Raw genomic sequence first — 23,716 nt, 5'->3', positions numbered from 1 at the left:
ATTTGTTGTTTGGTGAAAGTGAAATCTACATACGCGAGCGGCAGAGACGCAAAGTGGCTGGCGTGTAGCGAAGGCTGGTTGGTTGGCGAGTGAAGCCCCCAGTATTAAATAATAATATTTTCAAATCTGTTTAATCTAATGCATTGCTGCATATGTTTTTGCTGGAACCTTTTCCTGGTAGTACTAGGCTCAAGGCAGGAAGCAATCCATCACATGGCCCACATACCCATGCCAACATTCACACTGGGCCAATTTGAATTGGCCAATTCATTTGACCGGCATATCTCTGAAGATGTGGGAAGGAAAGTAAAATACCCAGGGGAAAACCCCTGCAGATATGGAAATACTGTGTAGGCTCCGTGCAGGATGCTGGATATGTGAGAACCTAAAGATATTGTAGTATAAATTAATGTATATAAAATCCCTCTATCTTTAAATGTAACCTTGGCAACACGAGATTAAATTCAGTGGATGGAAAAAATAATCGAAAGAAGCCCAACAATGCAAACATGATTAACAAATCTAGTGTATTATTCATATGGCCCATAGTTACTGCTGGAACTGATGAACTCAAAGTTTAACAGCTTTTTTATTATAGGCACATTCAACTAGAATCTTTCCTTTTATGTTTCAAATTACATTTTTAAAAAGGCAACTTGATCCTTTCAAAAACATATTCTGCTAATTGTTCAAAGCAGGACAAGGTGTGCTACATAAATAAATGAGCATTACATTTTAAAATGAACACTAGACCATTTTTGTATCCATTTATGGAAAGTGTTTGGCTTTTTTTTTTTGCAAATAATTACTGTTTGATTTTTTTATTTTGAACACCATACTAAATGGTGAACAAAAGTCCTCTTGTTTCAAGAAGTTATATTTTCACAGTATGTGGATGAGCATGTGACACAATCTCCATGTGCAGCCATACTTGTTATCACATCATTGACTCACAACTCGTAGTGGAAAATCATTTGATGGCTTTATCACATTGTGCAGTTTTGTAATCAGAGTTGTAGTTCTAGAGTGAAAGAGCTTTTTGTTTTTCTTTATACTCTGTGCATATTTGGAGAGTCAAGCAATGTGAAAGCTTTGTTTGCAAATTTTATGCTTTTCAAATGGTCTCTTCCACAGAAAGCAAATCAGCTCTGATTATTCTGTGGCACGTCTATTGAAGAATGTTAAACTATTTAAGTCCCATCACACACTAATGATAACATCTAGCTAATTCCTGTACAATCTGAAAAAACAGTAAATTCACGTTTACCCACAATTTCTTGCAAAGTGAAGAGTTGTGTAGCTTTAGCCACGTAGAACAAATCATTACATTTATTCACAGTCCTGTGAAAAACCTAGCACACCACTTGGAAATTTAGTTTTCTCAACATATTTGAAAAGGCAAACTGTCTACAGGTAAAGGTGATGTACTTCAATAAAAACACAAGAAAAATATGCCTCTCAATCATTTCTTCAACAAAAATAGCAGTAGATTTGATGGCCAACTGAGGGAAAAGTAAGCAGAACTCATGGTTGACTGGATGATTGCAAATTGCTCATGCCCTGAACCAGCAAAGTAACCCCAAACTGTAACATTTCCACCACCATGCTTCACAAATCACTGTGAAGTTTTTCTCCTTAAATGCTGTCTTTGGTTTATGCCAAACAGGTCTACTATTGCAGTGGCCAAAACAACTGTATATTTGATTCATCTGTTTCAGAAGGCCTGGTCTTTTCTTATGTGTTCAATGGTAAGCTGTAGTCTTGCTCTGTTCTTTTTGGACAGCAAAGACTTTCCTGGAAACCTCAAATGCAGGTCAACATTGTGCAGTACTTTATTGATTATAGGTTAATGTGTTCTGCCACCAGCTTTAGCTAAGGGTACCTGCAGATCCTGTGCTGATTTTTGGGGTTCTTGGAGACTTCTTTCAGTATTGGACGAGCCGGTCCTAGACAAATTAACAGTTGTTTCAAATCTATGAACTTGAAGATTTTCCTTATAGTGGAATGATTGATTTTTAAATAAGTAGATCTTTTTAAATCCCTTGCCAGACTCGTAGGCATCCACAGCCTTTTTTCTGAGGACCTTAGGGAGCTCTCTTGATCTTGGTATGATGAGAGCACACATGTCCATAGCAAAGAGAACACCAGACTCTAGATATTTATTTAAATAAGACAGTTTCCACCTGCATACTCCCTAAGGAGGTTCAAATCATCAGAACCTCCTGATTCTAAGTTTATGGATCTGAAGGGGTGTACTTTTTCCATTTGACAAATTGTTAAAGTATTTCCACTTTCTTTGTAGACATTGGTTGCATGAAGCTCTAATGTTTTGCCAATTCAAATATGCTGAAAAGTCAAGTTTCTCAGTGGTGTACTTTTCATATAATCATAGATGTAAGAAAACTGGTCAAAATGTCTAAGCAGGCATGAACATAGTTAAAAATCTGTGACCTCCACACAGTCATTGTCACTTTCTGAAGGTAGCACAGTGTACACCCACTGGTTTTAATTTTTATGTACAATTTGTTCATGTTGCTTAAATATTGTAGATATATTTGGTTGGACAGGATAAATGCACATGATTTTGTTGTTGTTTGTATAATTTATATTGATGCTTTAGTGTCTTGCTGAGTTTATCTTACATTGATAATGACTAAGGTGTTCTTAGAGTTTTCAGGTAAGGAAACCCTAATAATGACACCAGAGACTGGTGAAGTGTGATTGTTGATTAGCGCATGCAAGTAATCATTTCCCTTTGCTCTGTACACATGTTTATAAAAATAAAGTCGAATTGTTCAGGGTTTGAACATAGAGAACTGGAATGAAGAGACCAGGAAATGAATCATTGTCAAGATCAAAGCAGAGGTTTGATGCCAAGAAAATAAGTGAGCTTAAAACACCAAAACTTGCAAGTCAAAAACTAAAACATGCAAGAGATTTACAAGAACCAAGAATTCAGGAAAAGAAGCACAAAGCAAAGGTTTGCTATTTTAAGAAATGGCCAAATCACAGACAAAAACAGATGCCTTGTCCTGGTATTTATTGTGTCACAATGTTAACAGATGTCAATTTGCACATAATCCACATCTCCTCAACTTAGAGAAGTATCCCGGTAAATGGACTTGAAAAATGTTAACTCACTAAGCTAACAAAAAGACAAAAGTACAGCAGACCTCAGGAAGGTCAGAACAATTTTAAGAAATCTAATCTATATAATGGTCTATATAATGAGATAACTCCGTCTAAATGAGAAAGTAATTAGTGGATTGTGATCTTTATAGAATATAAATGAATACAGTATAGAAGTGATTATGCAACAAGTTATTCATTTTAGCTAGTCCTACTTAAGAACAGGTTGTTGCATTAATTCAGGCAGTGTTTCTGGTAATATGTCTGGTGCTTTACACATAGGACTTTGTAATCCAATTCAGGCCACACATTTTGAGCCCAATCTGTAACAGAGAAATTTTTCCCTAAGTAGAGATTTGGTAATTTATTAAATTGTGCAATCATTTTTGACTATAGCTCAGTGAAATTTTTTTAGATCAGGAATTTAAAATTTTAAAGCTACAAATTATTTCTTTTCCCTTAGTTGGTTACACAAACTACTGTTTTTATTGTTGCCTTATTATTTAATACTATATTTATCAAGAGGTTTTTTTATTAAATGTGTAGTGAAATATATTTAAAGGAGGGGGCTACAAAATTGCAAAATAGAATTGACATCAAGGTAACTTTTGTCAGTATGACTAACTGATCAGTGGTGTAAAAGCAAGAAGCAAGGAAAGTTTGAAATTTGCTCTCAAAACAGACAACCAACAAAATTCCTAGCTTAAGTACCAGTGTGCTGGATAAGATGTACAATTCAGTCATGATTAAAAATGAATGGGATTTTCAGTGCCCCTGTCAATGGTGTCAAGCCTTTTTTTCCTTTCATCGATGTGGAATGGTATATTTAATTCTAGAAATATCATTTTTGTTTCCACTATGAATACAGCATCTCTATATTATTCCAGCTGATCACTAATAGAGATATTATTGGGTATCATTTACGGCTTATATATACTTCTCTGCCCAGCCATCTTCCCCCCAACAACCCGCTGTTCGGTGAAAGAAGAATTTTACTATGCTCTTGTAATGTATGTGACAATCAAGATTTAATCTAATCTAATATGTAGAATTGTTTTAAGATGATCTTTGCCTAATCTTCCTCCTGTTACTGTACATCTGGTAATCAATAATTAATCGACACATTTATCTATTCATCCTTTTTTTTTTTTTTAAATTAATTTTTTTTTTATTTACAATTCTGTTAATCCATGTCAGGTCACAATATCATGCTGAAGCAGGAAGCAACTGTTTAGAATGTGAGAGAAGACCAGGGTACCTGAATTAAACCGGCATATGCATGTGCAAAGGGAGAACATGTACACCTGCAGTGCCTCGGCTAGGATTTGGATCCATACATCTAAGCCACTGTACACATTAAATCCATTTTTAAGCAAAGTGGAAAAAGTTTTGGAAGGAGAGAACATAACAATATAATTCTAATAAGCTTTCTGTAAAGTTAAGCATTTACCATTACTTTACTAAAAGTCATAATTTTATTCCATTGAGTTGCATTTCAGTTGGAGAAGAAACAAAATACTGATAAAATAATGTTCATTCAGGGTGGAGCAGTATAGTAAGAAAATGATGATACCTTAACATGAGTGATAGCAAATCCTAAGGATACAAAAATGTAACCTAAAAAGCAATGGACAATTTTTAAAATTAGATTAGCATCTGGTTTTACAGCTGAAGCATTTCAGAGATGTGCAAAAATATTGAAACAACATAGTCTGAAAGTTTTTATATTTTCAAAAGCTATAATGCTTTCAGTATTTCTTCCCTAAGAAAACATGTTTAGGAGTATAAGGGGCAATTTGTGATTTAACAGGAAATACAGTTTTAAGGGCTGGTTTTGATGTAGCCATATTTTTAATGTTCTAATTTCATCATTAAGGTAGTTATTGTAGATAAGGCAGAAGCCTCAAAGTATTAATAGGGCCTGGTTTGGGTGATGATATTGCAATTACTTTGACACATAATGTGAAATTTCATATCTTTTGATATGTTCTCAAAACACCTAAAAGATTGTAGGCCAATAGACATGTATGTACACATCTATACACAATCTGAAACCTGGTTGTCATAATAATATGAAGATATTTTCCTTTGCAAAATTGAGAAAATTTCATGACTTAGCTATACCATTTTTCTTTTTCTGTGTTCTGCTATACGATAAGTCACTGTAGCTGCTATCTCATTCCACCTACTGCTGCTCTGCTCATACTTTATTAAATGGAACTAGCCAACCCGCTGCGTACCATACGCCGCATAATCAGGCCGGTTTTTTAATGATTTTTAAGCACAGGGAGAAAATTAACATTTGAAAAATCGGTAATGTAATAAATCAGCAAGAAAAGCAAAATTGTAACAATGCACGGAACAAACCAACACACAATCATCCGTGACTGAAAACTGGCGGACTGTCCTCGCGCCTTCTCCTGCCAGACGGAGGGATGAGGGTGCACAGCGCGCAATGTGGAAAGGGAGGAGAGGAGAATGACGTCCATTCAGCTCCGTCCGTCATGCTAGTCTGCTGATTTCTCGTTCAGTATGCACTGCCCGCTCATGTGCCCGCCTCCAACTCATCACTTGAGTCGTCGTCTTTACACAGTCCAGATGTACCTGTGATTGACGTAGACTTTTCATTGCTCTGTGCGGTTTTGGCTGCTTTTCTATATATAATCCACCAAGACACCCGACCACGGTAGTCGCGAGGTGGGAGAGGGGTGTGTACAAAGGGTTGGGACGCAACTAGTGGGAGCGTATGATTCGCACTTAGTGGGAATTCCATGGTTTGCAGACCGAATGGTGCTCAACGGCTTACCCATGCCGGGTAGACACATGCTCAATATCATGCATAATTATTTATTGAATGCTAAACACTTCTTGAAAGACACGGTTGTCTAAAACGGGTTGGTGTGAGAATACAACAGTAAGCAAATGAAAAGATGGAACTCTGGAGAGAGCAAAATACAACACAATATAGTGAACCCGCGGCATAACAAACGCCGCATAATTATTTATTGATGGTTGAACACTTCTGGAAAGACACAGTTGTCTAAAAATGGAGGGTTTGAGGATACAACAGAAAGTTAATGAAAAGATGGAACTCTAGACTTCTCATTGCTCTGTGCGGTTTTGGCTGCCTTTTTTATATATAATCCACCAAGACACCCGACCATGGTAGTAGCTAGGTGGGAGGGGGGTGTGAACAAAGTGCAGGAGCATCTAAGAAGATGCATGTTTGTCGCGGATGTGAATTGCTGTATTTAGTGTGTAAAACAGTTTGCTATGGTCCACGCGGTCGTTTGTCGTAACCAAAAACTTCAGTTTTTAAAGACTGCTTACTTCATTGTGTTTTAACCTCGGTTGTAAAGGAATGTTTTAAGGACCCCATGGGATACCCCTCGGTTTTGGCTGCTTTTCTATATATATAATCCACCAAGATACCCGACCACGGTAGGAGGGGGGTGTAAACAAAGGGAAGGGACATAATGAGTGGGAGCGTATGAGTCACACTTAGTGGGAATTCCACGTCTTGCAGCCAGAATGGGGTTCAACAGCTTACCCACGCCTCTCTGCGCTGGGTAGACACACGGTCAATCTCATGCATAATTATTTATTGAATGCTTTTGAACACTTCTGGAAAGACACGGATGTCTAAAACGTGTTGGTGTGAGAATACAACAGTAAGTGAATGAAAAGATGGAACTCTGGAGAGAGCAAAATATAACACAATAGTGAACCCGCAGCATAACAAACGCAGCGTGGCTCAGACGTGCATGTGAACTCTTACCACAGACGAAAGGGACTAACTGGGTGGTCAGTTAGTTTTTGCGTCTGGGCAAATGGGCAGGCAGTGTGAATGCCTAGAGAGCGAGGTTAGACGCCGGCCGGTGAAAAAGGACTGTTGATGGGCAGGAAAACGTCTTCCGTGTTCCTGCAGGAGCATCTAAGAAGACGCATGTTTGTCGCGGATGCGAATAGCTGTATGTAGCGTGTAAAACAGTTTGCTATGGTGCACGCGGTCGTGCGTTGTAACTGAAAAGTCGGTTTTTAAAGACTGCTTACTTCATTGTGCTTTAACCTCAGTTGTAAAGGATTGTTTTAAGGATCCCATGGGATACCCATTGCAAACCGTTTCACACGCTGCATATGGCGATGCACCTCCGCGAGAAACATACCTCTATGAACAGTCAACGTAGCTCGGAGGTGCTTGACATGCACAAGACATTAACCTCTCCTGCACTGCATGTGGTCTCTATGACAGACTAATATAAATGACGCCATTTTTTCTGGGTCGTCGCGTCCGAGTTGGTGGGCGTGGCCCTGCAAGTTGTTGTCGTATCCAGTGGTCTTGGAGTTGGTGGGCGTGGCTCCTTTCTGCGTGCGCCATAGGTGTCTCACTTGTCGGCGGCTTAGTGAATCCACGCCCCTTCCGGCGTGCTTTCCATGGTTGTCTTGCCTTAGTGAATTATATATATAGATGATGGACATTTTATAGAGCCTTGCTTAGCAGAATCCTGTTTTGCCGGGGAGGCAGGAGGGCATGTTGCAGACACCATGTGTTTTTTGGATGGCGTTTTCATATGCAATAATTTAATTCATCTATAGATGATGTACTGCTTTGAACTGTTATACTAGGTAAAACCAAACAATTTGCAAACTCCAGAGCTAACCCAGCCTGTTCTAAACGTTTGGTCTTCTGATCCTTGCTCCATTTGTTTCTCATGCTCACATATTATGGTGACGGAGCATGGAGATGTTTTGCATGTTGAATTTCTCTGTACATGTGATAATATTGACACTTTAAACCTACGAAAAAGCAGTGTGATCAAGTGCTTCCTGTCTTAAATATACTTCCCTTTAGTTTCCATTAGTGTCTACAAGTATGCGATCAACTATTAAACTGAAAGAATTTTTAAAGAGACTACTGTTAAGGCTTAAGAAATTTCATTCTTGCAGCTGCTTGTCAAAACAGGGCATGCTCTTTATTCCAGAAGTTCACGTGGTGTCTGTTCCCTTCAAAGTTGATGGTTCTAATTAATTGTTTATAGCTTTGGGTCCAGATCTACACACGGGTCTAAAAATGTGATTTCAGTAGTACTTTATGGAATTGGAGCATAATCTGAAAGCTGTTGTTTTGCTCAAAGTACAATATAATCCAACATTTTAAATGCTTTGTTGGAATTGTGAGGTTAATTTTTTTTTAACCCTTTTAGTGGAAAGACCTTTATTATTAAAATTATTTTAAATTGGGTATCTGGCACATATACAATGTGTGCTATATTTAAAGAAAATTCATATTTATTTTTACTAGCTTATATTACTTCATAATTGAAGAAAGATTGTCGGAATGTGTAAACACAAAGCCATAGTGGGCTTCCAGATTTAGAGAAGGAGAGATGCCAGAAGCTGCAACATTGTTGTTTTATAGAACATTTTTGTACACAAAATAGAACAAAGTACATAGTAATAGACACGTCGGTGGCAACAAAGGAGGTGAAAAAATAAGGATAATCTGCTTGTAAAATGTTGTTTAAAGAACAATTTTATTTGTAAAATGTTATTCAGTACTTTAAAAAAAAATACTTTAAATGCCCAGTGTAATAATCAAGTGTTTCTGTCAAATAGCCAGGGAGGACAGAGAAACACATTCTAGCCGGCAAGAATGCTGGGTAAAAGTTGGTGTTCCATTCCATGGCCAAAGAGTGCCTAACAAATATGTCAGCAATTATTGGTTTAATAATACGAGAATAGCCTTGTGTAGATTTCATTTTTCCCAGCATCCCAGGTAGCTGCACCCTGCCCACTGTAGGTCTAGTAGCATATTTTTAATGCTGGTCGTGGCTTCCGTAGTGTCAATAAGCTCCAGTGTAAGCATGAGGCCCCCACTGCATTAAATAGGTTTAGTTGGTTTAAGTTGATTACTGTAAGTATCATCTTCCACTAATGATGAGGCAGACTAAGCTTCTTAGTGGGTTTTGTGATGAGAAGTAAAGTTTTAAATGGTCTATCAACAAAGGCAAAATTAAATATTTCATCTATCTAGCTATCGCATCACAATGCAATGTCTTTGTTCCAGGATCCTTGCAATTTTACTTGGCTAGTATTTGGAACAGATTGCAGTTCTAAAAAATGCAAACGCATAGATGTTGATCACTGTAATCACATTGTTTATGTTTCAGAGAAAGCAAAACATTTTGTATGATTAAATGCATTTTCTGCAGGCTTATATCTACAACTATGCCTTCAGTTACTCTGGACTTTTCACAGTTGTTGTATGGAACTATTAGAAGTACAATCATAAAAATAAGAAAAACTAACATCATACCGGTGGAAGTTCTGTTGTAAGAATTACAATAATATAAATGTGATCATCATAGTTTGTTTAATAACAGTTTTTCAGATTTTGTTGAGCTAATGCATATAGTTATTGGACAAGTTGTTTGCCACTTTGTAATTCCTGTTTAGTTACCTTTTCATTCATTACAATTATATGTTTCATTTGTTATGTGTATCATGGTAATGCGTGTAATAATTGCTATTTTTATTCTTAACATAAATATACATTTTTCTAAACATTATTTTTCAGTGAAGAGGTTCAGGGAACCAAAAGATGAGAGACGGCCATGGAGAATCTGGTAAGTATTCCTTTTGCATATTCAAAAATGTAGAATATTAACATTATTATGGGATTTTTGAGGATGAATATAACTGTTTTCCCACGTGTAATGACCTCTATTGTGAGGATCTGGAACTACCAAAAGAAAACAATGTCACGGTTTTACAACAGATATACATGAACAATGATGAAAGCACAAAATTAATCAAAAGTAATGTATTAGAAGCAGTAATTATAGAAATACATTATCTGAGGATGTCAATGTTTTTTGCTGTCCTACATCAAAAATGACCATGAATGGCCATTTGCCAGTTTTTGTTTAAACAGTTTAAAAGTTATATTTGAATGAATTTTAAGTTTTGAGGTCTGTTAAAGAAGAGAATTGGAATGTAATAAAAATACATCTTCTGATCTTTGTAGAATGTTTTTTTCCAAATGAAACCTATGGGCAAAATCTGGCCCACCTACTATATATAAATAACAAAAATATGCAACACTTAATTAGAAATACCTGTACTGCATAGTTAATATTTCTATGACATGGTGCCATGAGCACAAGTTTGATTGCTGGTCTGTATAGAGTCTGTATTGAGTTTCCAAGTTTTTCGTGTGTGTGTATATATGCTAATATATAAACTGCTAATGCATTGTACCAGCCCACTTCAAGCCCTGGGTGCAACACAAGCTGGGAGTGACTGTATCAGTTTAAACACTTGTGCAGCTCAGTAAAAGGTGTTTGACATTGACAGAACACAGAAGAGAAGAACAATGCACATAGTTCTTCTCTGTACAGTGCTTAAAAGGTTCAGTTCATTGCATCTACTATGTAAATTTGGAGCCTATAAGTGTCAATACAGTATATAATATATTGAAGTAAAACAATTCAGCATACATTGTTTTTATTCTAAACCCTCCGTAACTTTATAACAGTACAAGATTACAGATCAAAGCAGTGCATTCAAATCTTATTGAAGCTACCATTTTTACAGGGTGCGCTACATTGTGAAATTAAATTTATACCCCAAAATGTCCATTATTACTACTAAATACCCTTTTGAATTCAAAAGAATGCAGTTTCTTCTAAAATCCTGTTTTTTACAGTGACCATCAAAAAAAGCCAAGTCACTAGGAAAAGTAAGAATTGGTCTATGGCAAGAATGTTTTACTCATGGGCAGTTAGTTGTACAGTCGAGGTCATAAATTTGCATATACCTTGGATAAAAACCTTCAAACTGAAAACCCCCCCAACTTCACACACATCACTTAAGGAGATACATTAATTGACATGAGTTGTTTACTAAATTTTTATTAAAAGTTTCTCTCCAAAATAATGATTAAGAGACAGATTTATTTCAGCTTTTAACCACTATGTCAGTTTCTCAGCGCCTCCATGATGCTTTGTGAAGCCAGTTTGACACCACATCTTTAGCAGCCATGTGCAAAACTTTTACACATGCCTACAGTAATATCATTGCCAGTCTTGACACATGCATGTCACAACCTGATCAGTACACCAGCCATATTCCTTCCTGCATAAGTTAAAAAAAAAAAATAATAAAAAATACAAAAAAAAACACACTTGTATTATTTTAATTTGAACGGTATATTAGCTGACCATAATGAGAACTGCCACTGGATTTGTAACATTGATCCCTATGCTATCCCGTATGCCTTATTTGCATGTGTAGTTAGCCATATGCACAGTTTCTCAAAACAAGCCGTAAAGGAGCTCCACCAACCATACCTGGTGCTAGAATTAGACACTGTTAAATCATAGTATTGAAAGATCTATTGCTATATAAAATGGGTTTCTTTGCTCTTGAAAGTAGAAAAAAATGTGAATCATCTGCACAGATTTAATTGAAACAAAAAAAGATTGGAGCTAAGACTTCAAACAGTGGAACAAATCGGTCCCTCACTGCTTCTTTCTGATCAGGCTTACAGTATTTGTGCCCCAGGACTGGATCTCAGTCAATGCAATTGTATATATTTTACCTTCATAATTTTTATTTATTCATTCGTTCTATATCATTTATTGTTTAAGGCATGGTAGTGTACTGGTTAGTACTGCTGCCTCAGAGCTCAGATTACATTTTTCAGCCTCAATAATTGGTCCAGCATAGTTGGCAGATGCTTCACTTCAGGAACACTTAAAGAACCATTGCACTATTATTGTCCACTCAAAACGTGTTCAGTTACTCCTTCCCCATCGACATCAATGCATTTTGCAGAGTTCTGCAAAATTCCCAAGCATTTTATTTTTGATTTCTCTGAACTTACAGCAAAACAAACTCCTTAGGGTTTGCTTACCACTACACATGAGACAACCAAGCTCTGTCACAGATGGTCAGATTCATATTTTTCATGTGTTAAGGTGATCGAAAGTCCTTAAAAAAAGGTTTATGGATATGGTAAGAGAGGGTATGCAGGTGATGGGTGTGACAGAGCAAGATGTAGAGGACCGGAAGATATGGAACAAGATGATCCACTGTGGCAACCTCTAACGGGAGCAGCTGAAAGAAAAGGAAGAAGTAGTATGCAATGTGAATAATACACAACCTGACAACTATAAAAAAAAGACCGCATTTTTTAGTCTTGGAAAAACAGTGCCTAAGTTGACATTGTTGGTGAGTAAAACAAAACAAATAGAATGTAACTAACATTAAAAGTGAAAGCTTACACTAAATACAAACTAAAAAATAGAAAAAAAAAAAACTAAAGTAGAAAAAAAAATCTTAAAACTAGAAAATTACTGCTGCAGCTTTACACCCAAAATTAGAGACCCATTAGCAAAAAATGAATAATCAGCATCATGATCTTTGTTGCAGTTAGTGTGTATGCTGTATATAAAACTACATCTGTACAGAAGAATGAACCATAGCATTGCTCCATATTGCATGACACCTTGCTAAAACAAAAGAAAACCTTTAACAGATGTGGAGTTGTTAAATATGTGCTGATCACATAGTGCACTAAAGTCAGGATGAGAAAATGAATAAATCTTAGTAGATCTGTTAAAGCAAATCCCACTGTCTAATACACAGTAACAGGCATAAGAAGGATAGAAATTTGCTTGAGGAGGACAAAGAAAGGAGGAGTGTCAAAACACTGACTATTCCCGATAATCCTTCAGAATTTAAAATATAAATTTGGTATTTTTCAATTTATTGAAGTTATTTTTCCATAACCATGATCTATGTTAACTTGAAACAGGAAAGCGAGTTAAGTGTAGACTTTTATATAAATTTTAGAAAGCATTGTGCTTATTCTCCTTGCTTTAATCTGGATCTAAGGGGCATCAGTTCAAAGATGAAAAGGCATAAAACTTGGTGCATGCATCCATTTTGAAATGCCAAAGGGTTTGATTTCAAAAAGCACATTTTCTCATGTTTGTATTGTATTTGGTAAACAAAGGGCAATTAGAAATATTAGAAATATTATATCACACTTTCATGGCACTATTTTTCCTGAGTTAAGGATATATTGAAGGTCAAGAGGTTTTTATGGTAGCCTTCATGTGTAAGGTTTTGATATAAATAAGGAAATCAAATTGCACAAGACCTTACTTATGTCTTCCGAAGCAGTTTGGCATGTTGAAAAACACAACCATGTAGTATTTAGTAGTGAGTTGTTGTGTTTGTGTTGTTTTTTTCCCCCCACTATTAGTAAATATTGTATAGATGAGTAACTCTTCTGCTGGATGGTATGCAAACACTACTTATTAATTAATCTATAGTCCTGGATTTGAATTTTGTGTGTGGTGGTAGCGAAGTTTCCATGTTCTCTTCAAGTGAGCAGTTGTCTTTTTCACACATCCATAAAAATGAGGTAAACTGGCAGTTTCAAATAAGTGTTAGATAGTTTTTGTTCAATCAAGGAAAAAAGCATACCCTAAGCCAGTGTCGGCACTAGAACAAATTTTGCAGGAGGCTTTTGGTGGGGAGGGCCCTTGGTGATAATAAACACTGCTGTGTTTTTGATTAACAACAAGTGTTCCAGGTGGTGTGTATGCTACAGACTAGAACCAATGGAACTTCATCCTATACAATAAACAGCCACAGGTTCCACTAATTATGTACAGGCCCAAAGCCAAGCATAGGTGATACCTATTAAACATACATAAGGTGGCACCCTTCATAAACACGTTGACTTACGAATACAGAAAACACAATATTAAAACCCTGAGTATGTAATTCAGTGCTATGGAATGTCATAAATTAAAGCAAAAATAAATCTAGGCATTCAAATTCAATATCATGCCCGAACAATGCATACAGTTAACAAGAGAGCTAAAATAATGTCATTAATGCACTATTTAGCGTGCAAAACACTTCATGTTAGGAGAAAAAACACACATATGTAAAGAAAAATATAAAATCTACTGAGCTCACCAGTACTAGAGTTGAACTTGATTAGTAGGAAATTAGTATTTTTTAGTTAAATGTAAAAAAAAAATAAAAAATGTATCTACATATAAAATATATTTTAATGTAATCCTGCTAAGGGGAAAAATGTCCCTTGATAGTAGAAGAACAACAGCAGCAACAACAACAACATTTATTTATATAGCACATTTTCATACAAAAAGTAGCTCAAAGTGCTTTACATAATGAAGAAAAGACAAATAAAAGACAAAATAAGAAATTAAAATAAGACAACATTAATTAACCTAGAATAAGAGTAAGGTCCAATGGCTAGGGTGAACAGAAAAAACAAAAAAAAATCCAGACGGCTGGAGAAAAAAAAATAAAATCTGTAGCGATTTCAGACCATTAGACTGCCCAGTCCCCTCTGGGCATTCTACCTAAAAGAGCGTTAGTTGTTCCCCCATGGCTTCGCCCATGCCCTCAAATCATTCTCAAGGCAAAACAAGCTATAGAAACACACGACCTGGGAGCATGAACCATTGTAGCATAGCGAAAAGAGCAATGAGGTGAAAATAGCTTAAAACTAGCTTGAAAATGAACATACTCAGTGAGTTTTAAAGGCTTCAAGGCTTCATGTTTGAACTGCTGACCATTGCCAGCATTTTAATCAGTAAAAAGAGGAAGGTTTTTTTATGTTATAAAAGTGCTACACATAAAGTACATGTTAAAACTCAATTATATGATAATTGGTCAATTAGCTTAGACATGATAAATAGCAAACTTTATAACAATGTAAATTTTTTTGTCTGATATTGTATAACCAAAGTTAAACTGAAGTACTGTACAAGTTAATAAAGCACAACAATCTAAAAGTACAAATTAAAAGCAAATAAAAATATTCAAAATGCTTATAAACAAAACACACAAACTGATAGAAAAAGGAAAGGCCTAAGAACCTAGAAACACTTTGGAAAACATTTGGGTCTTGAGATGGACTTTTCGGGCACTAAAAGAGGTATTTCTAATAAATGGGCACAGCTGTTGGAAAAGGCCTGGTCTCTGTTTTATTTCAGATGAGAACAGGGAATAGTTAAAGTGATTATCCTAAAGACCTTAAAGATCTGGGGCCTCATGCATAATGCCATGCATAGAATTCACACTAAAACATGGTGTAAGTACAAAAGCGGAAATGTGTGTATGCACAAAAAATATCCAGATTCATAAATCTGTGCATTTGCCAACTTCCATGTTTTTCCACTCCATAAATTCTGGTCAGCTTGAAAAGTAACGCATGTGCATGCGCCTGCTGTCCTGCCCTGTCTCCTCCCAGAGTTACTCCTCTTTCAATATGCAAATCAATATAAATAGCCCTTAAGCTCAGCATTCTTTGAAAAGACAATGGCAAAAGCACGGGGGAAAATAGAAGAATTTCAATGAATATCAAGTGGAGGCAAGGAAAAACGTACTATTTGTTGGTTTAAACAGTGGTATAAACAACAAAAGGAAGTTGACCAAGTGACAAAGTGTCGGAGAAACTTGAAAGCTCAAGTTCACAAAGTCGCACAGTGCCCATAATAAAAAAGTCAGATATCAAAGTTGCAGTGAAAAGGCCTGTTGTAGCCCACCGTTTGAGTGTCATATAAAAGCTTATTAACACTAGAATTACCAGAGCCTACAAAAAACTGTAGATCCGTCCCACCTTACATCGCTTCCTAAAACCGTTCTCACCTCTCCGCCAGGGTCTTTTGTTAATCTAAATGTGCTGATAAAAGAAAAGCTGCAAGTAGCCGGCTATTCCATCCCCCACAGACTTAGAACATGCACAAACTTCTCCCAGCTCATGCCTTGATTGATTATCTGGGAGTGGAGTTTTAGAGTGGAAATAATAGATCATTATTTGGAATACATGCATTTCATGTGTGTTCCGTTTCTACAGTAATCCGTGTAAACACATTTTTAAAACAAACGTTTTTCGTATTGTAGTAGTAAATGACAAAATGTAGGCATAAACTATATAATGTATGAAGCCTGAAGTCCAAATATCAAAGAAACACTTTCACAAAAGGTACAAATATAACAGAACAAGTATGCTTTTATTCAAAAATATAACTGCAAAAAAAAAGCTGCCTTAGCATGCCACATTGACACATACTTATTACAACTGCCACAGTAGTGTAATGGTATCAGTTGCTGACTAGTAATCAAAAGGTCACACGTTCGATCCCGCATGACTCCGTTTTGAGAAGTAAACTGCTGTTATTCTTACTATTTAAAATAAAAACATACATTTGATTTCAGTGTGTAACAGCTAGTGTAATTTATGATACTTGTGTACTGACACTGCTGTTTTCACATAAAGATGCGCTATAGCTCTGCAGTGTACTTGTGACTGCATTCTCGTAGCAATGCCTGCGAACTGAAGTGTCTGCGTGCACTTTTCATGGCATTACACGTCTATTTTTTGAGCATGCCTGTGTCGCTCAAACACAGGAACATATGTTGGTGTACAAGTATAACAAAACTTGTTGCAGTGTACACCTCTCTCTGTGGTTCCTATTACACTGAATGAGCACCAGACACTGTACTTTCTTCCCTATATAAATCACATTTGAGCTATTGCGCGTCTTTATGTAAAAACAGCAGTGTCAGATGGGGATGGGGGATCGTGAACGTGACTGAGAGAATGGAACTGAATTTAAAAAAAAAAGCTAACCTTTACAATTATCATGCATTTACCCTGGCTCTTATAGACTGACTGAAATCAAATGTATGTTTTTATTCTAAAATAGTACATTACATGCAATATTATTTGAAAACGAAAAGCGTCAGATCGGGTGCATATTCAAACCTGATCTGATGCTGTTCGTTTTCAAATAAAATTGCATTAGTGCGATGACGTTTTTACATATATTGTCTCTTTCATTCATCTTCCAGTTTGTAATCAGTAGCCGTGTGTTTTTCTTTCCCCCGATCTTGCTAGTTCGCACATGTTGCTGTATGGTGCTGTTTCTTTTGTACTACAGGACACTCCGAGGACAGAATAGTACAGAGCAGTAAGTTCAGCGCTATATGCCATCAGACAGGCAGAGAAGGCATTAAATATATAAATAAATCGGGAAGGCACTGTATAATAGATATATAAAAAAACAGCTAAGGGGATAGATATATAGATAGGCAGACAGGGAAGCTCCTATATAATAATAAAATTACTGTTATTACTATATAGATAGACAGGGAGTTCAGGCAGGCAGAACGGCAAAGGTTAAAAAAAAAATACATTTTCTCCCCAGCGTAGAATCGAACTCTGATCTCTTGAGGTACACCAAGTCTGCTGCGCTTTAAGTGACGAAATGTTACCAGTACACCACAGAAACTGTTGTAAAGCTCTTGAACCTTTTATGAAAGTGTTTATTTGATCTTTAGCCTAGTTTAGCTTAGTTTATGCCTACATACTAAAATATGAAAAAGTTTCTGTTTTAACATTGTGTTTACACAGATTACTGTAGAAACGGAACACACATGAAATGCGTGTGTTCCAAATAACAATCTATTATTTCCACTCTAAAACTCCACTTCACTCCCAGATAATCGAGGTGGGGGATGGAATAGCCGGCTGCTTGCAGTTTGTTTTTATTGGCACAGTTACAGGACAAAGGAGGCTGGCGGAGAGGTGAATGTTTTTAATAAGCTATTTAAGGTGGGACTTATCTACGAGTTTTTTCGTAGACTCTGGTAATTCTAGTGTTAAGGTACAGAGAAAAGAAAAAAATAGGGACACAGTGGGGGATTTGAAATGTCAACTTTAATCTCGAAATTTCCACTTTAATCACATAGTTTATTTTGTCATTAAAGTAGAACATCATAAACTTAATCTTAAAATCATTTAATTTACTGGTTTCTCAAATCCCATGGTAACTAAGGTAGCACATTAAATGCTTTGTTTTGTATATGTTCTTCTATGTGCTCTATGTGTGTGAATCACCATGTGCTTCTTAAACAGGCTCTCTCTACCTCCGACAGGACACAGAATCCATTACATTCGTGATATTACAGCTCTCAGAAAAATTAAAATACTGAAATGTATACTTGATATCATTTTCATGATGATAGGAATTAAAGCATGTATTAAACATGGGAACACGGTGGCGCAGTGATTGTTCATGCCTCACGCAAGATGCTTGCTGCACTGTGTGCAACCTTCGATGAAAATTTATTGCAGCAGTACGGTCTCTTTCAAACTTACTAACCTTACAACTTACAATTCCTGTCCTGCCTTTTCTTTCTTCAAATACACAATCGCCACACAATCAGCTCTGTAATAGACTTTAAGCCATCTGTAAGCTGAGAACGCCAATTCTTCAGAACTTTCTTCCTTGCTAACACTGCACACACCGTGTCCTCACATGTTGAATTATTAACAATATAGATTATTTAAATGAAGTTTAAGATTTATCTGTATAATAGAATAAATATATTTTGCTGCATTTCATCTTAAAAGTGATATCGTCATCATATATAAATACGCACTTTATAAAGTGGCTCAGGTTGTGCAATATTATATCTGTATCGCAAGTTTACAGTGAAGTATTGGACTAATAAGTACAAACAGTTCTACAAGGAGCACTTGATGGACTGATTGATTGCGTTTATAGTTCTTGGGATAAAACGGTTTCTGAACTGCGAGGTCAGTACAGGAGAGGCTCTGAAGCGTTTGCTGGATGAGAGCAGCACGGCTGAGGCAGCGTGTGCTAAATGCTGTATACCGATAATTCTCTTTCCGAACAGCTGCTGTACATCTGTGATTCCACACTCGGATACAGTGATATTAATACTCAGAGTGGTGCAGTGAGAGTAATATGGAAAAAAGGTGATCCGCTGTGGCAACCCCTAACGGGAGCAGCTGAAAGAAGAAGTTGAAGAAGGTGCAGTGAGAGTAACAACGCTAAAGCAGCTATGGTATTTGGATACTTCGGCTATTCCGTGGACCATTATATTGTTACAGGTTAATTATAATCCGATGCCTTAAACTAATAAACAGTATGCAGTTTATTTCAGTGTATATGATAAAGCTGCATCAGGGATGTTGATCTAAAAAAGAAAGGGAAACCACACTTGAACAAAAGCACTGCTTTGACGTTGGGTGCCACCAGTTTGCAAAACCAAGCAGAGAACTTGTGTACGCCAGGGTTTTAGCTAGCGTGAAAATGTGCATGGCTTTACGCCAAGTTTATGTTTTATACATCGCAATTTGAGCGTGGAAACGGGAGAATGCAACATTTTTGTGCGTATGCACCGTTTATACATGAGACTTCCGGAGACTAATGCTAGGCAAAGTAGGTCAGTGAGATAATGGGGAGACGGGCCATCTAGAGCCTTGTAACTCATGCCCCAAGTCTTGAATGGAATTATGTACCTCACAGGAAGATAATGGAGAGCGGCTAAAATTGGCAAAATACCTCTTAACACCAATGAACATCCTAGCAGCAACATTTAGCATGAATTGTAGCCAAGATAATGCAGACTGATTAACACCTAAGTAAAAGTGCATTACATTTAATCTAATCATGAGATAATAAAGCCATGAATAAAAATTTCTGAAGTCCTTCAAAGAGAAAATAGACTTTGGCTTAGTTTGAAATGATACAAGCTGCTCCTTACAACTAAATTTATCTGACCCACAAATGTGAGCTTTAAATCAAGAATAGAATCCAAACTCTTTAACGATAGATTGGATATAATACCTCCTAAGTCAAAATTCAAGTTCTTAAATTTCCAGTATTGCTAAAAACTGAGTGCTATGGCCAAGAAGTAGTCGAACAGAATATGGGAAAGAGAAAAAGACTGAAGAAGTGATAAGTACCTGAAAAAAAAATATATGAATGATTTAAATTGTCAGATAGTTGTATTCTATGGAAACAACCAAACCTACCACTTTAAATAAATACAAATCTTAAAATATGTGGTAATGCAGAATTAATTTTCATCTTGTTGAAACAATGCGTTATGAGTAAGTTATAAGAGGGCCAAATTAAAATTTTTATTACTTTTTTTGAAATGTTTAACATTAGTTTCTTAACATATATTTTAGTAAAATATTACAGATTTTAGTGCTTAAAGAAACTGATGACACAGCTTATTTCTGTTATTTTTCACTGTTAGAATATTAAGAAAGCCAATGTTTGGAGATCTGAGATTAGAAATATGGAGAGTTCAGAAAGTATTCACTTGATTTTTTTTTTTTTTCTCTCCACTTTTCCTGATATATCTGTGAAATTTAACGTGTTGAAGTATGAAACGCAATAATAGGCCTTTAGTAGCATTTATAGTTTAGTCTTACAGTTTGACAGGTACTGAAAATCTAATTTTAACTCGTGTACCTGCTGCTACAGTATGTATATGCAAAAGCCCAGTGATGGCCGTACTTGTAAAGTATTTTACATTTCCCTCATACGATAGGTTTCCATTTACTGTTCATGTACATCTGTTTGTTGCTACTTTATAATTTCTGTTTGAAACAGCTCCAGAGTAATATGCTCCAGACCCAGCCTAGGCACTGTCAGAGTTCTCACATTTTCACATGGGTTTCTCCCCACATTCAAAAATGTACACATTAGGGTTGTTTGGTGTCAGTAAAATGGCCTTTGAGTGTGTGTGCGTGCTTGCGCATGTGCACACACCTTGAAGACTGCTTAAACCATTTAGTGGTTCTTCTTTTTTGATGCAATTACTGTAGTCTGGTTACTGGCACCTACACACACATTCTGGATGAAATTGGCAGAAATAAATAAAACAGAATCAAATATAAAATGACAATATGTTCTGTTTTTTAAAGAAGATCATTCATATACTGAGCAAATAAAACTAGTAAAACAAATCTCGAAAGAGGAAATGGTTCCACTCCAAATTCATCCTGTAGGCATGCTGATGCAGCATCATATATTTAGCTAGTGTTCAGTATCACTCTGCAGTCTTTTGAACATAGACAGGGTAGATTTCCTTCTTGCCCCTGGTGTTCCTGAAATATTTTATTTATTTATTTAGTGCTCATTCAGTGTAGTATAGAACTTGATGTAAATAGATCTGTTAATATTTTCTCACCAAGCTAAATGTATTTTGTGATAGTTTGGGTGTATTGTAACGGAGAAAGAACAACCAGCATAGTGAAAAATCATTTGAATAATTAGTCTAAGATAATTCCTTTGAATCCAGTGTTATGTTGCATTCTTGTATTTTGCCACTTTTGGCACAGTTTAGATTTTTTTTTTCTTTTTCCTTACTGATGCATAGAATCTGGTTATTAAAAAACAAATTTCTACATTAATTTTTATTTTGAGATATTTTCTTTTAGCTTCATCAATATATGATTAAATCAATAAACATAACATTAAATATATGTAATACAAGTTTTTTTTTTTTTTTTGGTGTAATCATTAGATTTAATATCAAAATATTTTTACATGATGCATGCTTTTCAAGAAACAGAACTTACTGTTTTATGGTTCCTAAGACTGGTAGATTTAAGAGTTAAGCAAAATATAAATGTAATTTTTAAATTTAAAATCCACTACAAAACTGAAGCATAGACTGAAGTACAGATTGCTAATGCAACCTGAAAAATCTACTATTGGTGTGTGTGTGAAATGCACTATATAACACATGAACAGTGCTAAATGTCTTTCTTTCATTCACAGATGAAATCATGCACATAAGTGTATGAGTTAGAAGCTTAAATATTAGCGAGTCTGATTGTATGACATGAAATGCTACCATATTTTATGCTGGAAGTTAAAGGCACCTTTCTAAAAGCTGTTGATTTTCGTGGTGCTATTGATGAGGTCTTCTGGGCATTTTCAAAGCAGCTGTTAATTTTTCCTCTTACAGCCAATTCAGTAATTTACATTGATCATTTCTGCATCTTATCCATGAGTCTGTTTCACCTTAGCCTTCCCAAAATTAGTTTTAGTTAAATTGTACTTTATGTACATGTAGAAAATGCAGAATGGGAAAGTAACAGTCGTTGCTTCTATAAATAATGGATGGTGTCACTTCATATACATTCTGATTCAGGCACAAAATACAAAAAGCATAATATTGAAAAGAATGAATGTAGACATTATTAAAAAAACAGGGGAATAAAAATCACCCTGTGGGAACATTTTAAAAAGATCTGAAAATTTTAGCACATTTACAGACCAAATGCAGACTGTGTTTTCCTTACAATTGTGCATTTTTATATCTTTCAGGTTTTATGACACATCTAAGCAAGCAATTGGTGCACTTTTTATCCACTTTGCCAATGTTTTCTTATCAAATCTCACAAAAGAGGACCCATGTTCTTTGTAAGTAGATGTGCATGTGCAGAGATTTTAATATAAACTTCAACCTTCTAGAATGTGGAAATGCAGGATTCAGACAGATTTAATAAACATGGAGATGCAGTTCTGTAGTGGCAAACTTGAATGTTGTTTTGATCCTCCTTTTAAATAATCAAACTCATTATTCTTCCCAAATCATTTCTTTTAAATTTGATTTCTCAGAGTCTTGTTACCACTGGTACTGCCCTTAATAAATGCACATGAGACAGCTGTCAATTTAACTAGAAACTCCCGAACAATGAGAAGAGACATGTTAGAGTTACGTGAGCTGTTTGACTATAATGCCTTGGGTAATGGTCACAGAGTTATTAGAGACTGAACATAATTTTTCATGAAGAGTATGTATACTTCGAAACTACTACTTCTAAAGCTTTGGTTATAAAAGTAGACACATTTAAAACAAAAGAATATTAGCCTGTTTGTTTTCTGTAATGGGTTTTCGGGTGCTATCCCCATAGCATTTTCTTTATTTGTGTTTAACAGGAATGATTATCTGTGTATTAAGAATGGCTTTCTCACTGAAACAGTTCAGAAAATAGACAGGCAAATTATGTAAAATCCATCCATCTACAGAAACTAGAGCCCAGTTTTGGGATTTCAGAGCCAATGGCTATCATAACATTGGATCTGAGGCATAAATAATTGAAAATTGTTTTCCAAATATTATAATTTTTCAGTTAAAGTAACCTGGCACAGGGATGTCTAACTCTAATCCTGGAGGGCCACAGTGGCTGCAGATTTTTCTTCTTGCACTTTTCTAATTAGTAGTCAATTTCTAATGTTAAGTGACTTCTTTTTCCATTCAGTTTACTTGACTTGCCCTGTGAAATTCGGACCCCTTCATTGTTTTTTTTTGTTCAGCTGGCTGCCAAATGAAAATAATATGCAAAGTGAGCCAATATAGCAATCTACATCCATATTTACTCCGGTAAACCAGCCTTTCCTTTAAGATTTTATTCTGGTTAAAATAGTAATGTAAAAAAATAATATATACATCCTTACCAATTGCAGCTTAAGGTTTGTAAATTAGATAAAAATGTTATCTGTATCTTACTTCCCTATGAGCATAGAACATATAGAAATTAATTTTGCATTTTATAAAGCTTTTGTCCTGAAGTTTTCCTCATCATTTTAATGTTCTTGTGTATTATGATGTACTGTATTATGAATCACTAATAGTCCATTTCTCCTAGTTGTCACAAATTACATATCTGACCGTTTTGTTTCATAATGTATTA

General features: G+C 35.8%; 1 protein-coding gene across 1 annotated transcript in view; it reads left to right on the top strand.

Moving 5' to 3' along the window:
* The window catches only part of tmem110l (transmembrane protein 110, like), a 121,593-nt gene that overhangs the window by 5,446 nt on the left and 92,431 nt on the right, over positions 1-23,716 (top strand). Inside the window, exons 2-3 of the mRNA XM_039761322.1 lie at positions 9,707-9,755; positions 22,347-22,442. Of these exons, the coding sequence (XP_039617256.1) occupies positions 9,707-9,755; positions 22,347-22,442 (145 nt within the window). The remainder of the gene's footprint in view (positions 1-9,706; positions 9,756-22,346; positions 22,443-23,716) is intronic.

The sequence above is a fragment of the Polypterus senegalus genome, chromosome 8 (assembly GCF_016835505.1).
Source record: "Polypterus senegalus isolate Bchr_013 chromosome 8, ASM1683550v1, whole genome shotgun sequence".
Lineage (NCBI taxonomy): Eukaryota > Metazoa > Chordata > Cladistia > Polypteriformes > Polypteridae > Polypterus > Polypterus senegalus.
This window is presented reverse-complemented; position numbering and strand designations above follow the sequence as displayed.